This window comes from Halictus rubicundus, chromosome 3 (genome assembly GCF_050948215.1).
Source record: "Halictus rubicundus isolate RS-2024b chromosome 3, iyHalRubi1_principal, whole genome shotgun sequence".
NCBI classification, from domain to species: Eukaryota; Metazoa; Arthropoda; class Insecta; order Hymenoptera; family Halictidae; genus Halictus; species Halictus rubicundus.
The window spans coordinates 18289637-18303890 of NC_135151.1; the positions used below are offsets into that span (position 1 = coordinate 18289637).

A 14254-nucleotide genomic window follows, 5' to 3' on the forward strand; every position below is an offset into this window, starting at 1 on the left:
GTTTTGGCATTTATTTTCACAGTTTTCTGAGATATCATTCTATCCATACGGTTATTTAATATTTAAACAACGGTGTATTTTCCATAAAAGGTATTTATTCATTCTTTATAAACCGTAGTATACAATTTTAAGTAATTATTTCAGTCTTTGGAACTATTAACAGTCTTAACTTAATTTAGTATTACAAATTGTAAAATACAATACATTCGATTAAAATTAAAAAATTATTTTATTCTATGTTTGATTTGTAATGAATATTTTTCTGAATGTTTCACATTTAAACAATGTAAGATTTTTATACTTACAAAAATATTAACCCAAAGTTATAATAAAGGAGACATACACTAAATAATATTCTTTCTTGCTAAGAAATAAAATTCATATACAAAATGCAAATATTTACACTTCTTACTTATTATTAAATGTTACATTATAAGATTGTAGTGTATTACATTTTTAATTTTTTCATAAAAATATGAAGATCATTACTACAAACATACACAGAAACTTTGTGATTTACAATTACTTTGCAGATCACTTTGATAAAAGTAAAGATAGCTTTTTTTTAAGTTCTTTCTTTTATTTCAAAGAATAAAATCTTTTTAGACATGTAAGTATATTAAATACCTTAAATTATTTTAATTTGCATTTGACACTTTTCATAATTGTTTTGAAATAATATTGTATTACCTTTACCAATTAAAAGTACTTACAAATAAAAATGTGATGATTATCATGGTGCATGTATAGTACAGTTTGTCTTTTGTCATAGATATTGCATATGAAAGGTTAAAAATATGCATTCTTTCTAGAATTACAATTATAAATTGCCTATATGATATATACAGGCTTGAAAGTAATTACATATGTGAAAGTGTGACGTACACTAATAATAGTATGAATCATGTAAGTCTCAATTTCTTCATAAATTATTTATGAATTAAAATTATTACAAGATAAGTATTTTGTAATAAATACACAACCTACTATTGATAAGAGTTATTTTACGATGGTCAATATTAAAAGGCAGTAAGCACTTAGTGCAGTACATTTTGTAAGTGCGAAGGCACATTTGTATATATTATGTAATTATTAATGTTCACGGTTCCATCTCCATACAGTGGCATCATCACAAACACATAATAAAACTGAACCATCTCTACTTAAACTTGTTTGACGTATGGGTGCAGTACATCTAGGATGCTGAAGTGAATGACATCGTGCTTGTCCAGGTTCATCAACCTCTAAATCCCATACATATGTTCTGCCAACTTGATTTCCTAAAGCTATTGTGCGTTGCCAGAAATCCATTGAAAATCTTATAAACCATATATCACATTCTTTAAATTCAAATCGATGTAAAACCGTAGCACTTGTTTCTCCGTTACGTAGTTGAGAATCTTCAAGACGTCCTGGTTTCCAGCATACAATACAGTTTTCACAAGATTTGCTTAAAATGAAGTCACCATACCATTTAACACAATCAACATAGTTGCGATGTACATCTCGTGTAGTGAAGTCTGGAAAATGCTGAAGTATGGAATCAAAGGGTCTTCCATTACGGCTGGGATTACAGTAATAAGATTGTTTTATTGCTTCTTGCATATCTGGTTTATCTAATGTCCATAATTTCAAAGCATGATCCATGCCACATGAAATGATTCGTTCCCCTTTCATATCAAAATCAGCACTTAAGACTTCATCTCTATGACCTTCGACTCCACCAAAAATTGCTATGCAGACATCAGTTTTTATATTCCATAGTCTAAGAGCATGGTCCTTCGATGCTGAGAGCAATATATTTGGATCTTTAGGATGAATTTTTAATTCATTTATTGCATGACCATGTCCAATATAATGTTTAATGCAAGTCATAGTTACAGGACTGATGACTCTAACTACACCACGTGATCCTGCCACTGCTAATAGAGGTTTTCCAGAGTCATCATAAGTCCAAGTACAAGTATAAAAATTTTCTTCTGGATCAGGATCTGCATAGCACTGACGTAGTCTAATGTTACCCCCTTCAGGACATTCATAAATGCTAACTCGATTACTTCCTACAGAAGCAAATATTAATGGTTCACCTTCCTTTAAATGATGATTGAATTGTACACCAAACAATGGTTGTCCATGATCTTCTTTAATACTGCAGCAATATTTATAAAGAGGTTTATCCGTGCATGACTTACATTTAGCAGTTTTACTTCTACGCCGACCTTTCCTTCTGTAACGTGCACTGCGTGTAGGTGTATCACTACGATGTGTACCCGCTGTGGAATTGCTACCAATGCTGCATTCAGTTTCATCACTATCATTTTCACTGTCTTCTTGACTGGAGGCATATGTTTGACCTTTGTTACTTGTCTTTTTCATTTCGGTATTAGATATACAACTTTAACATAAGTGTTAATTAAATATATATTCAAATCCCAATAATGGGAATTCCACTAGTAACGCCTAGTATAGCCTCTGTTAAGTTCAATATTCTGTTGCCTAATTGAACACAACTTTGTGGTTTCTAAAAAGCAGAAAAGACAGTGCAATAAAAGAAGTATAAATTGATAATAGGGAAGATTATAAGAACTTACAGAAACGTTAGCAGATAGAAATCTAATATTATACTTGTTCCGTATCTCTGCTGATTCATGGGAAATGAATCCTATACTACTTGAAATTTCCTTGCAATTTACTAAACATACTGCTCCACAAATTATATAATGTTCATCTATGAGGCTTATATTTGTTTCTACCTTAAATAAGAATTGATTTATATAGTAAAGACCATCGTTGTAAATTAATGTAATCTGAACTATTTAACCCTTTCGATAAGAACAGTGACTATAGTCATCCCACAGCTGATGTTCGTGGTATAAGAACAGTGACTATAATCACCCAACGTCTATTGCTGGCTGTACTGACAATGACTTTAGTCACCTTATAGAATTTCTAATTAATTCTTATCTTTGGTAATGCTTTTATTTGATGTTATGGTATAATTTAAGTACATCCACATTGAAATTGTCCTGTACAAACAGTTAGAAAAATTGTCGTATCGAAGGGTTAAAATGGATTATAAACTTACTTCGGTTAAAGAATGGGATCTGCGATCATATACAAAGATAATGAAATCAACTGTGATGTGAAATTGTAACTTTACTATATCAGTAACAAATTCACACTGATGCACTACAATATTCCATTGTTTTACTTTTGCACTTTGATGTAATCCTTCAGAAACCTTTTGACATAAGTCTGCTGACCCTACAACCTGTAAATAATATTTAATATTATCAACTGAATGTTCAAATATGTATCATTTCAAACATTAGCATAACCTACAAAATCAGATCCATAATATTACCGTTAATAGAATAGATACATGCAAAACCAATTATTCATAATTTTATATAGTCACTAAAATAATTACATAGATAAACTATAGAACATGGAAAATGAATTAATACACAAACATCATTGTGCACTCTCGAAAACATAATACGATATTACTTCATCTCAAATTGAAATATAGTAATGAACTTTAGTTTTTGATATCGAAATGAATATAAAACTTCTGTTAATTTATGTATAGATAAATAAATGTAAGATATAAAAGTATATCATTTGATTTTTTGTCAACAAAACAGTTACAAGTTGTTTTATAAGTCAGCCACTTGCTTCTACGAAAATTAAATGATATATAAGATAGCGTACAATAAAAAGATCTAAGTATTATAAACGCACCAAGAAGGAAATTAAAGATTCATATCGGTGTTTACCGAACTTAGTAAGAATGCCCGCCATGTCACATCTTTAACTCATTATAACACAAAATTTAAAAGTCAGAAACAGAAATTGTATATTACTTGCAAATAAAACTTAGAATATGCTATTCCAATACTGAATGAGGTTAATACAAATTTTCTCTTTCACTCGTGATATAAGAAAACATAACTGAGTTTATACTGATCTATACAGTATTTCTTAATTTTTTGTGTACAGTCAATGCACAGTTCACTCCAGAGAGGATACCCTCGTTAGCACAGCCTGTACACTGTAGGTATGGGGCCTACCATCCAGGTAAAAGAACTAGGCACGTGTATGTTGGCAAGAGGAACTTTATTTGTATCTGCACGTGGCGGCAGACTCAGTGCGACTGGTGCCTAGGGAGGACGCCGAGCGTGTCTCGGGGAAAATCCCTAGATACATAGAGTCGTGCTCCTATTTATTGGCGCCCGCTGCGTCGCCTAGCGGATGCACTAGGGAGTCAACGATACTCCCTACAACACAATAAACTGTAAAAAGTTTACCTATATACATAGTCCCTCTACTGGACGAAAATGTTTAGCTTCTTCTAGCGGCCGTTTATAGCGTGACGGTCAACTCCGTCAAGGTCAAAACTGAGCGCCTCCTCCCTGCACAGTGATGGGACAATTGGGACATGAGCAAAGAAGATAGAAGAGTGTTCACGCCCGGGTTTCCTGCGTTCCCGATATAGTGCTGACATCTGCTCAGCCTTAGCATGGAACAGAACCGAGCAGCTTAGCATGTAACCACAGACGAGGTACAGGGGTAGACCAATCACCCAATGTATTTTTTTTGTCTTACGTCCGCGGGGCTCCAGAGCCCCCTTACCATTTTTGTGTCACATCCTACCGTATCGGTCGGAACTAATATCACAGACGAGATGTAGGAATAGGCCAGTTCAGTCATCTCATCTTATGCTGTTTCGTGTCGCACGACATGAAATACCGAATAATCTTAATGAGAATCGAGTATTTTGTATACTTCGAATAATCATGTATAAAAGTTGCTTTGACATGCTTTAAGAGATGCTCAAGAAATGTTTTAAAAGTTACTCTGTATCTCGAGTTTTATTAGGTATTTTTACTAAAAAATTAGATGGCAAGATGGCCAAGGGAGCGCTTGTTGTTACCATTACCAAAAGAAATTGTTATAAACATATTTATCAATAATTACTATCGCGGCGATCGAAATCTAGCAAGTATACTAAATTAACAAGACTTTATTACCAAAAATAATATAGTTTCTCTTACGAATTTGTATAGGTGAAAATAATAAAAACGTAATAGAAATTGTACATTTCTTTTTACTTAGGTTCTACGTTTTTGTGTACTTATATATAATACATTATTACCACGAATGAAAGCATCACCGTACTTGTCTTTCAGCTGACCGTTTACGTACTCTTCCGTTTGTTCAAGTGCGATATTCATGTAGCCATCAAGACAAGCTAAAACACCTAATAAAATGTGAAAGGTTAATAACGCATAAAATATTAAAAACAAATCTTTCACCTCTATAATCCACGCCGCTATTTAATTTTACAACAACCGGGCGTCCGTGAATTTGTTGTATAAACTGAGATAATGCTTCCTTACGACTCATCTGTAAATTAATATTCCATATAGAATGTTATTTACAAATATATTTATGAACAAGTATCTGTAAACGAGGTTAGAATATATTGCTAAAGCGTTTCGAGTCGTACTTTGTAGTTATTCACTTCATGTGTGTATTTATGTAACCTATGTATTTTATTTATAAAACTTAGAGCACTATCACTACTACTTAATGTTTATAGACAGTAATCAACTGACTAGCAATACAGTAAGCCATAGCAGTGATGGATTGAACTTATTGGACGGGCTTCTCACACATGCGCGACAATTTTGACATTGGTAAAGTAAAAAGTTTGGCTCAATTGAAATGATTGAAAGGAGTGATTCATGAGGTGATGCTAAGCAATGCTAAGCACCTTGCTCTTGTGCACCTTGCTCTAAGCACCTTCGGCCCTTCGCGCCGAAACGCTTTCTTTTCGAGTTATTAACGAAAAACGGACCAATCAGAGCGCGGCTATAGCGAATAGATTCCGGTTCGGCCAACATCAGCGTCACACAGCACGCAACATGGTTTACGCTCAATGGGACCTGTCGCCGAGAGGTAGTGATGGGCATTATCGACTAAATTCAACTATCGACTAATTACTATTTAGTTACTACATACTATCGAATATTTAGTCGATAGTTTTTAGTCGACTGAAATTTCGTTTTAGTGGTTACGTCTAGATTGCGGGCTATAGTCTATGCCTACGTATATCACATATATAGTTTATATCGCATAAATAGCAATAAGATTTTAACATCTAATATGAATTAAAGTATTGAAATATCTATTACATATTTCATTACTTGCATATTTGCACGTCCTGTCATAATCATGTATTTCTATCCTTTTCGTTTCATCGTGTGACACTGACATTTGAAATTTCAAGATGGCGACGTGTAAAACAGTTGTGACGTCGCCCTAATCGAAACAGGCGCCATCTCGGTAATAACTAGACATGATACCGCGCGTATTCGAACAGACACGTATTCTATAAGGATAATTTTTAAGAAAGCGCAGTTAGAAAATGTTATGTTAAGTTAAGAGGTCACTCGAGTAGGGAAAGCGAGACGCAAGGAATGCCAGCTGCAAGCGATAACGGAGCGGAACCACTTCTACTAGGACCAGGCCCGCTTAAGCGAAGGACAACGAGGAAAAACAGACCCGAGAGAAGACAGCTCTACAGCCTCCCTCAAGGACCTGGAAGACATAAATTAGTCACCCCCGAACAAGAGGCCACCTACGAAGACATCGAACGGCAATCGAAACGCACGTGGCATGCTACACGCGAGTAACCCCCCAGATTACGTCCCCTTGGGCCACTCCTTCGAGGCCTTACGCATTCCAGGCCCACGCAACTTAGGGGAGGAGACTACCCTTCTGATTGGACCTCACGACGCCCCACCATCAACGCATCCTGGAACCGGAGGTCCGATAAAAGGAACAGAGCAAAGGCCCGACACACTCGTTTTTGATCTCGAAAATCACTTTGTCGACCCATCAACATTATTTGAAATACAGTAAAGTTTTCCGACCAAGTTACGTTTATAACATTTTATATCCATTTTCCCTTCCCAGATAAAGCCGCGTTCGGGAGTTTAGTACCTTAGTACTTTGAGGCGTTTGAACTCATGCCGCGAAATTGATAGATTAACCGGTTGTGCCATCTGCAGACAAGTATCGTAATTTCGGGTCCCTAATACGTACATAACAGTGGTGACAGCGGTGGGATACGCCAACTTTCGTGCGCGCTTTTTCAAAAGAACACATTTGTGACTTAGAATTCGAACTGAACTAACAGTGTATTTTAATTAAATAAGGACAATAAAAGAGTGCAGGTGAACATTGAACTGTGAATTACAAACTGAGTTTTCGTGCCACTCTTCCCTCCTGGGTTTTGGCGTGGTTTCCCCAGGGAGCGACGGGTGAATACCGGAAGAGGTGATTATCAGCGGCCACGCAAGCTAGCCTAAAGCAACCCTGAAATCACTGGCAATCACTGGATACCTGCTGCGCACCTGCCATCCTGATAGCTGCACATTCAACGTCCATTTGAAGAAGGGAACAACATCTAGTAAACGAACCTACCCTTCTGGAATTCAGTAGCAGCGGACATCGTCAACTCATCAGCAGCTCAAGTGTAAGACACACGTTCATTGTTTCTATCTCGAGTGACCAGTCAGGATTAGATTAGTTTGGTATTTAGATTAAGATAGATAATTGTCTAGTGTAAACATGAGTAACGATAGTCGATCGACTAGCTCGTGGGTTGTCGCGTGCCCGCAGGGAACCTCACGGTCTGATAGCTCCTCCGATTTCTCTCTTATCCCTTGGCGTGACCCTGAGATCATGCGAAATGAAATTGACAAACCATTTGTTCGGCCACCGGGGTATCAACCCCCATCGATTGTGTCTGAACAGTACGAAAATTCGAATATAGAGGAATTATCTTCTGCTTCCGCCGTCTCTAATGTCGAATCCGTCGGCGGATGCCAAATCTCTTTAAAATTAGCCTCAGAAATTTTGCCTGAATTTGATGGGAAGTCTACACCGGTGAAAGAGTTTACGAGATTATGCCGCGATATTTGGAAGGCGGTAAAGTTGAACGAACGGCAATTTCTTGTTAAAATAATAGAGAAAAAAGTAATTAAGGACGCGAAAAGTCATATCCGACGACAACGAGATACGTATAACCTGGAAGAATTACTAAAATCTTTGGAACGTGCATTTACCCCAAGGCACACTCTCGACACCCTCCAAACGCGTATGTCGAATATGTATCAAGAAATCGGAGAATCTGCACTCCAGTACGGGAATCGAGTCAAAGAATTATTAGACGATATACTTGACGCGATTGATGAAGAATGTGATCCGGACGTCGCATATGGAGTACGGACTAGGGCCATAGACAACGCCTGCGGTTGTTACATCACGGGATTGAGTAATACAATCGAGACTCAGGTTCGTCAAGGAAAACCCGCGATTCTCCAAGCGGCCATTGATTTGGCGATGGACGAGGAGGAACATCAAAAGAATAGAGCTCGTGTTCGTCGGGAAAAAATCGTGCGATACGATCGTCGCGAACGTGGGCAAGAACGAAGATTTGACACGAGACGTCCTCGCGAAGAAATAGAGACAGTCCGGGTAAACGAAATCCGGGCAACACGAGGCGGTGATGATCGTCGTTCACGCCTTTACTGCCATACCTGTCGGAAACCGGGTCACGCGTCAGAAAACTGCAATAGCTTCAAACGGCGGGAAGCCCTTATATGCACTTATTGTAAACGGAAAGGTCATAACGAGTTTAATTGTTTTACTAAGCGCGATCGGGAACGACGTAGTGATAATCACCCATCATCATACATTGCACCTGGGCGTAATTTAAACTCCAATCTCGCTCTTCGAGACAGCGCTACGAAGAGTGTAGCAATAAAAGCGCGACCCGACTCTGCCAGGTTAACTACGATCTCAGTCGAAAGCGAACAACCCAACTCCCCGTCATAATTATAGATCATTGTTTTTTCCATAACAACCAGGGTTATTTCCTCATTGACACCGGTTCACAATTGAATCTAATTAAAGAAAGTGCGATTTCTCCAGAGGTTCATGTTAACACTAAAATTTCGTATCATTTGAGAGGCATTGGGACAGGAACTCGTCGAACCTATGGAGAAATTACTCTCAATATGCTGAGTGTCGAAATAAAATTTCAAGTAGTAGACCATAGCTTCCCCATAGAACAATCCGGAATTATTGGAATGGAATTCCTTACTAAACAACAGGCTCTTCTAGCTTTTCGAGAAAAATTGTCAAGTTCACTAATCTTAGGGAATAAAGAAATTCCGTTTTGTAACCACCCTTCGTTCGACTTGCCGCCGCGAACTAAAACGTTAATTAAAATTCCTACTAAAACTCCAAATTTAAGGGAAGGTTACGTTAGGAAAATGGATTTCGGACCGGGAGTGTACGTAGGAGAAGCAATTGTTTCGCAAGATCAGGGTCATGTAAAATTGTTCGCCATTAATTGTACGTATGATCAGGTCAATATTACTCTACCTCCGGTCGAACTGGAAGATTTCGAGGCTCAACCCCCATTAGCCCGTTCTGCTCGAATCGGTAACCCAGGTATAGACAACCAACGCTCCTCTGCCGAGAGACTTTCAAAGCTTTCTGGCCTTCTTAAATTAGATAATTTGAACGAGGAAGAAAGAGTTAGTATTCTATCAAGTGTTGCTACTTACGCATACCAATTTCACTTACCTGGAGATAGATTAGAGTCCACCACCACCGTAAAACATAAGATAATTACCACCGATGAGAGCCCGCTACACACCAAACAATACAGATATCCTCAGATCCACAAGGCAGAAATTCAGAACCAAGTCCAAGACCTTCTTAACAATAAAATCATCGAACCCTCCGATTCCCCATATAATTCACCTGTTTGGATCGTGCCGAAGAAGCCGGATTCGTCTGGTGAACCTCGTTGGCGAATGGTCATCGACTATCGCAGACTCAATGAAAAAACAATTAACGACGCTTACCCACTCCCTAATATAACGGATATCCTCGATCAACTAGGAGGTGCTAAATATTTTAGCACGCTCGATTTAGCCTCAGGGTTTCATCAGGTATCTATGGACCCCTCTTCTAAATCAAAAACCGCATTTTCAACCCCTTTTGGACATTACGAGTTTAATAGAATGCCCTTTGGTCTTTGTAACGCACCAGCCACCTTCCAGAGGCTTATGGATCGTGTCCTCGTCGGTCTACAGGGTATCGAATTATTCGTATACATGGATGATATTGTCGTCTATGCTAATTCACTCGAAGAACACTCTAGAAAACTAAACACTCTGCTAGGTCGCTTGCAAAACGCTGGGCTGGCACTTCAACCGGAAAAGTGCATGTTTCTTCGCAAAGAAATAGCTTATCTAGGGCATCTGATCACTAACGAAGGAGTGAAGCCGGACCCCGGTAAAATTAAAGCCGTGAAATCGTTCCCGGTACCCTCGAATAGGAAAACAATTAAATCCTTTTTAGGATTAATCGGATACTACCGCAGGTTTATCAAGGACTTCGCGAGACTCGCAAAACCCATGACTCGATTGCTAAAAAAGAGTACTCCATTCTTCTGGAACCATGCTGCGCAAGAAGCATTTGAAAACCTAAGAGACACTATCTGCCGGCAACCCCTCCTGCAATATCCGGATTTTCGCAAATCATTTATAGTCACTACCGATGCCTCCAACTATGCCATCGGTGCCGTCCTCAGTCAGGGTGATATAGGCAAAGATCTTCCTATTGCCTATGCATCGAGAACACTGAACGACACCGAAACAAACTATTCTACTACCGAAAAGGAATTACTCGCCATAATTTTCGCTGTTAATCATTTCCGCCCCTATCTGTACGGCCATAAATTTACCCTTGTCACGGACCATCGACCTCTAGTTTGGCTCCACAACACCAAAGATCCAACCTCCAAATTAATGCGATGGAGAATCAAATTGAACGAGTACGATTATAATATCGTATACAAGCCAGGACGCGTAAATTCCAACGCGGATGCTCTTTCCCGTAACGTTCCGGATGAGGTTTTGCAACAAACGGCAGTGGAACTTCAAAGGGATTCTCACTCTAGATGTCAGGAAAAGATGCTTGTCCGCGCGGACAAAACACCGGTTACTGATATCGAAACGGGTGACGATCCTGGCAAAGTATCTCAATGTCTCGAATGTGAAGCTTCCGTTGCCGCCTGCTTCTTTGCTAGCGAGAAGTTGGCGGAAGAGATAGGAAATCTACCCCAGATAAACAACCAACTTGTATCCACCCGAACACCATCCACAATAACATCGAAATCCTGCAACAACATTTGCATGACTACTCAACAAGACAAGACAGTAGATCGTGTCCCGGGGAGTAAAGTGTGGACCCTTCTTCCTGCAACGCTGGAAAATTCGCCTGCACGCTATGTCGGTAGTTCCGGTTCTGCGCGCAAATTCCCAGACCGTCTCCAAGGACAAGCTGCAGTGCAACGAGAAGCGACGATAAAACCCGTACTCGCAACGAGGGAAATCTCGCCTGTACGCCATGTCGGAGTTCCGGTACGCGCGCAAATTCCCGTACCGTCTCCACGGACAGGCTGCAGTGCACGCATCGAGGGAAGGTATTTATGGGACACGGTTGACTCTGACGCTACCCAACCCGACGATAACCCTTTTTCAGAAGAACGAAACATATCGAACCAAGATCCACCGATCGCTGCCCGATTCAACACTAACGAATTATACACTTTAACCCATTCATGTTTTACCTACAGTAAAGATTTCCTATCTCTGAGAAAAGATCACATAGTTCATTTCATTTCGGCAAACTATGAGTTAACTTCTGCAACTAGTAATGAGTTACTCGAACAAGGGAGGTTCTCCATCCATGAATTGCGCAACGTGGATGCCAACGTAGGTGAAGCCATTGCCATCCGATCCGGTCGAACCAATATTTTCCACTTAATTACTCAAGAAACCCCCAATTCACCTACCAGCCTTACAAACATCGAATTGTGCATTCATAGTTTAAAAAATTTAATGAAGGGACTTGGCCTCTTTACTTGCAGTGTATCGAAAAATCGTAACGACTTAGATCAAATTCCTTGGATCGATATAGAAAAACTATTCAAGGCTGGTTTCTCGACGGAAGGGTATACTATCACTATATGCTCAAACGAACTAAAATTTCCCCCAAAGGACGACCAAAGTCGTATCCTTAAAGAATACCACGAGTCTGTGGTGGGTGGTCACAAAGGAATTACTAAGTTATATAACCGTGTTCGTGAAGACTTCTATTGGAAAGGAATGCGAAAAGATATCGCAGACCTCGTAAAAACCTGCCCCAGTTGTCAAAAATTCAAACTAGTAAGGAAAGGGATTAAACAACCTCTTCGTATTACAGACACCCCTCAACAGGCATTCGATAAGGTACAGTTAGACATTGTTGGACCTTTACCAGTAACCGAATCAGGTTACAGATATCTCCTCACTCTCCAAGATAATCTGACAAAATATTCAGATGCTATCCCTCTCCGAGAAATGGATGCAGTCTCTGTTGCTTCTGCACTTGCAGAACAATTTATTTCTCGTTTCGGATGCCCAAAAACCATCCACACTGATCAAGGTAGAAATTTTATGAGCCGAATAATGAAATGCTTTTGCCGCATCTTCAAAATCAAACAAATTAAATCTACAGCATACCATCCCCAATCATTAGGTTCGCTCGAACGCGCTCACCACGTCTTCATCGAATATTTAAAACACTATTGCACTAAGAGAGATTGGGATAAATGGATACGATTCGGCATGTTTTCCTACAATACATCGGTTCACGAGTCTACAGGTTTCACTCCCCATGAACTTATTTTTGGTAAAAAGGCCCGCATCCCTTCAGAATTTGCCGACGTACAACCACCCCGAACGTTTTCTCAATACTTCGACGACCTTTTCTCTACAATAACAACCGTACAAGCATCTGCCGCCCAAACCCTTAAGAAAGCCAAGGCTAAGTGTAAAAAACTTTATGACCGGAACGTCAACCCACACAAGTTTAGGATCGACGACCACGTGTACCTGCTTCACGAACCTCGAACTTCCAAGTTTGACCCCCAATGGAACGGACCGTATAAAATAACCCGATTATTTGATGATTTCAATGCCGAAATCGCAATCAACCAATCACGTATGAAGATAGTCCATACCAATAAACTTAAATTAGCCCATATTAGGCCTGAACCGCTACCCGATCCACAACCAGATCCTTGATATACCTGTAGAATATCGAGTCGAGCATTATAGCAAGGGTGCTTACGTATGTATGCATATGTATCATGAATGCGGAATATAGGCGAATAATAATATATGCATATATCTTCTAAATAAGCTGTATCGTTAGTAACACCTATTTTTATACTTAGTCATACCACATCCTTTTATAATTATAAACATCATTATTAAGATCGCTATTACTATTGTCATTTAATTTCTTTTGTGTTTTTGTATATATGCATACCTTTAATATGATTATGTTACAGTAGTTATTTTCTCTATTATTCTATATATCAAAATAAAATATCTGTCTATGTTACTAAGCATTTTAGTACCTCTGCTTTCTATAATAAATATTATTATAACTACCCCCTTTCTATACTATAATCATACTATACTATATTTTTTTTTTTTATTGTCATCATTATTATTATTATTATTACTACTGTAGCAATTGGCGCTTTGCTATTATTTTTCCTTTTGCGTTTACCGCTAATTTTATTATTAATCTATTATTATTAATTATTATTGTTCCGCTTAGTTATAAGGTGTTCTACCTAGTATTAAAGTAAAAGTTGTTACTACATGTAACATCCTTTTTATTAAGGGGGGAGGTGTGACGTCGCCCTAATCGAAACAGGCGCCATCTCGGTAATAACTAGACATGATACCGCGCGTATTCGAACAGACACGTATTCTATAAGGATAATTTTTAAGAAAGCGCAGTTAGAAAATGTTATGTTAAGTTAAGAGGTCACTCGAGTAGGGAAAGCGAGACGCAAGGAATGCCAGCTGCAAGCGATAACGGAGCGGAACCACTTCTACTAGGACCAGGCCCGCTTAAGCGAAGGACAACGAGGAAAAACAGACCCGAGAGAAGACAGCTCTACAGCCTCCCTCAAGGACCTGGAAGACATAAATTAGTCACCCCCGAACAAGAGGCCACCTACGAAGACATCGAACGGCAATCGAAACGCACGTGGCATGCTACACGCGAGTAACCCCCCAGATTACGTCCCCTTGGGCCACTC

At 38.9% G+C, this 14254-nt stretch overlaps 3 protein-coding genes across 3 annotated transcripts; all 3 read right to left on the minus strand.

Moving 5' to 3' along the window:
• Window positions 1-19: 19 nt before the first annotated feature.
• LOC143352859 (polycomb protein EED) lies at window positions 20-2376 on the minus strand. Its single transcript, XM_076785777.1, has one exon. It carries the CDS (start codon window positions 2374-2376, stop codon window positions 1093-1095), a length of 1284 nt encoding a protein of 427 aa, XP_076641892.1. The 3' UTR covers window positions 20-1092.
• A 6-nt stretch (window positions 2377-2382) lies between these two features.
• Window positions 2383-4006, minus strand: LOC143352861 (uncharacterized). The gene is made up of 4 exons (XM_076785778.1): window positions 3745-4006; window positions 3086-3271; window positions 2592-2753; window positions 2383-2521 (listed from the first exon to the last, which is right to left on the minus strand). Exons 1-4 carry the CDS (start codon window positions 3802-3804, stop codon window positions 2426-2428), a joined length of 504 nt encoding a protein of 167 aa, XP_076641893.1. The 5' UTR covers window positions 3805-4006; the 3' UTR covers window positions 2383-2425.
• Window positions 4007-5010: 1004 nt separating this feature from the next.
• LOC143352278 (U6 snRNA-associated Sm-like protein LSm6) lies at window positions 5011-5732 on the minus strand. Its single transcript, XM_076784606.1, has 3 exons — window positions 5513-5732; window positions 5319-5409; window positions 5011-5263 (listed from the first exon to the last, which is right to left on the minus strand). The coding sequence occupies exons 2-3, from the start codon at window positions 5407-5409 to the stop codon at window positions 5115-5117; spliced, it is 240 nt and encodes a 79-aa protein (XP_076640721.1). The 5' UTR covers window positions 5513-5732; the 3' UTR covers window positions 5011-5114.
• Window positions 5733-14254: the final 8522 nt, after the last annotated feature.

What these genes read in the sequence shown, in the direction of transcription:
- LOC143352859 (XM_076785777.1), bottom strand. Translation starts at nt 2,376, where the DNA reads ATGAAAAAGACAAGTAACAAAGGTCAAACATATGCCTCCAGTCAAGAA.
- LOC143352861 (XM_076785778.1), bottom strand. Translation starts at nt 3,804, where the DNA reads ATGGCGGGCATTCTTACTAAGTTCGGTAAACACCGATATGAATCTTTA. An exon ending in AATCTTTAATTTCCTTCTTG is followed by an intron (nt 3,272 to 3,744) that starts GTGCGTTTATAA and finishes TATTATTTACAG; the next exon opens with GTTGTAGGGTCAGCAGACTT. An exon ending in GATCCCATTCTTTAACCGAA is followed by an intron (nt 2,754 to 3,085) that starts GTAAGTTTATAA and finishes TTCTTATTTAAG; the next exon opens with GTAGAAACAAATATAAGCCT.
- LOC143352278 (XM_076784606.1), bottom strand. Translation starts at nt 5,409, where the DNA reads ATGAGTCGTAAGGAAGCATTATCTCAGTTTATACAACAAATTCACGGA. An exon ending in TAGCGGCGTGGATTATAGAG is followed by an intron (nt 5,264 to 5,318) that starts GTGAAAGATTTG and finishes ACATTTTATTAG; the next exon opens with GTGTTTTAGCTTGTCTTGAT.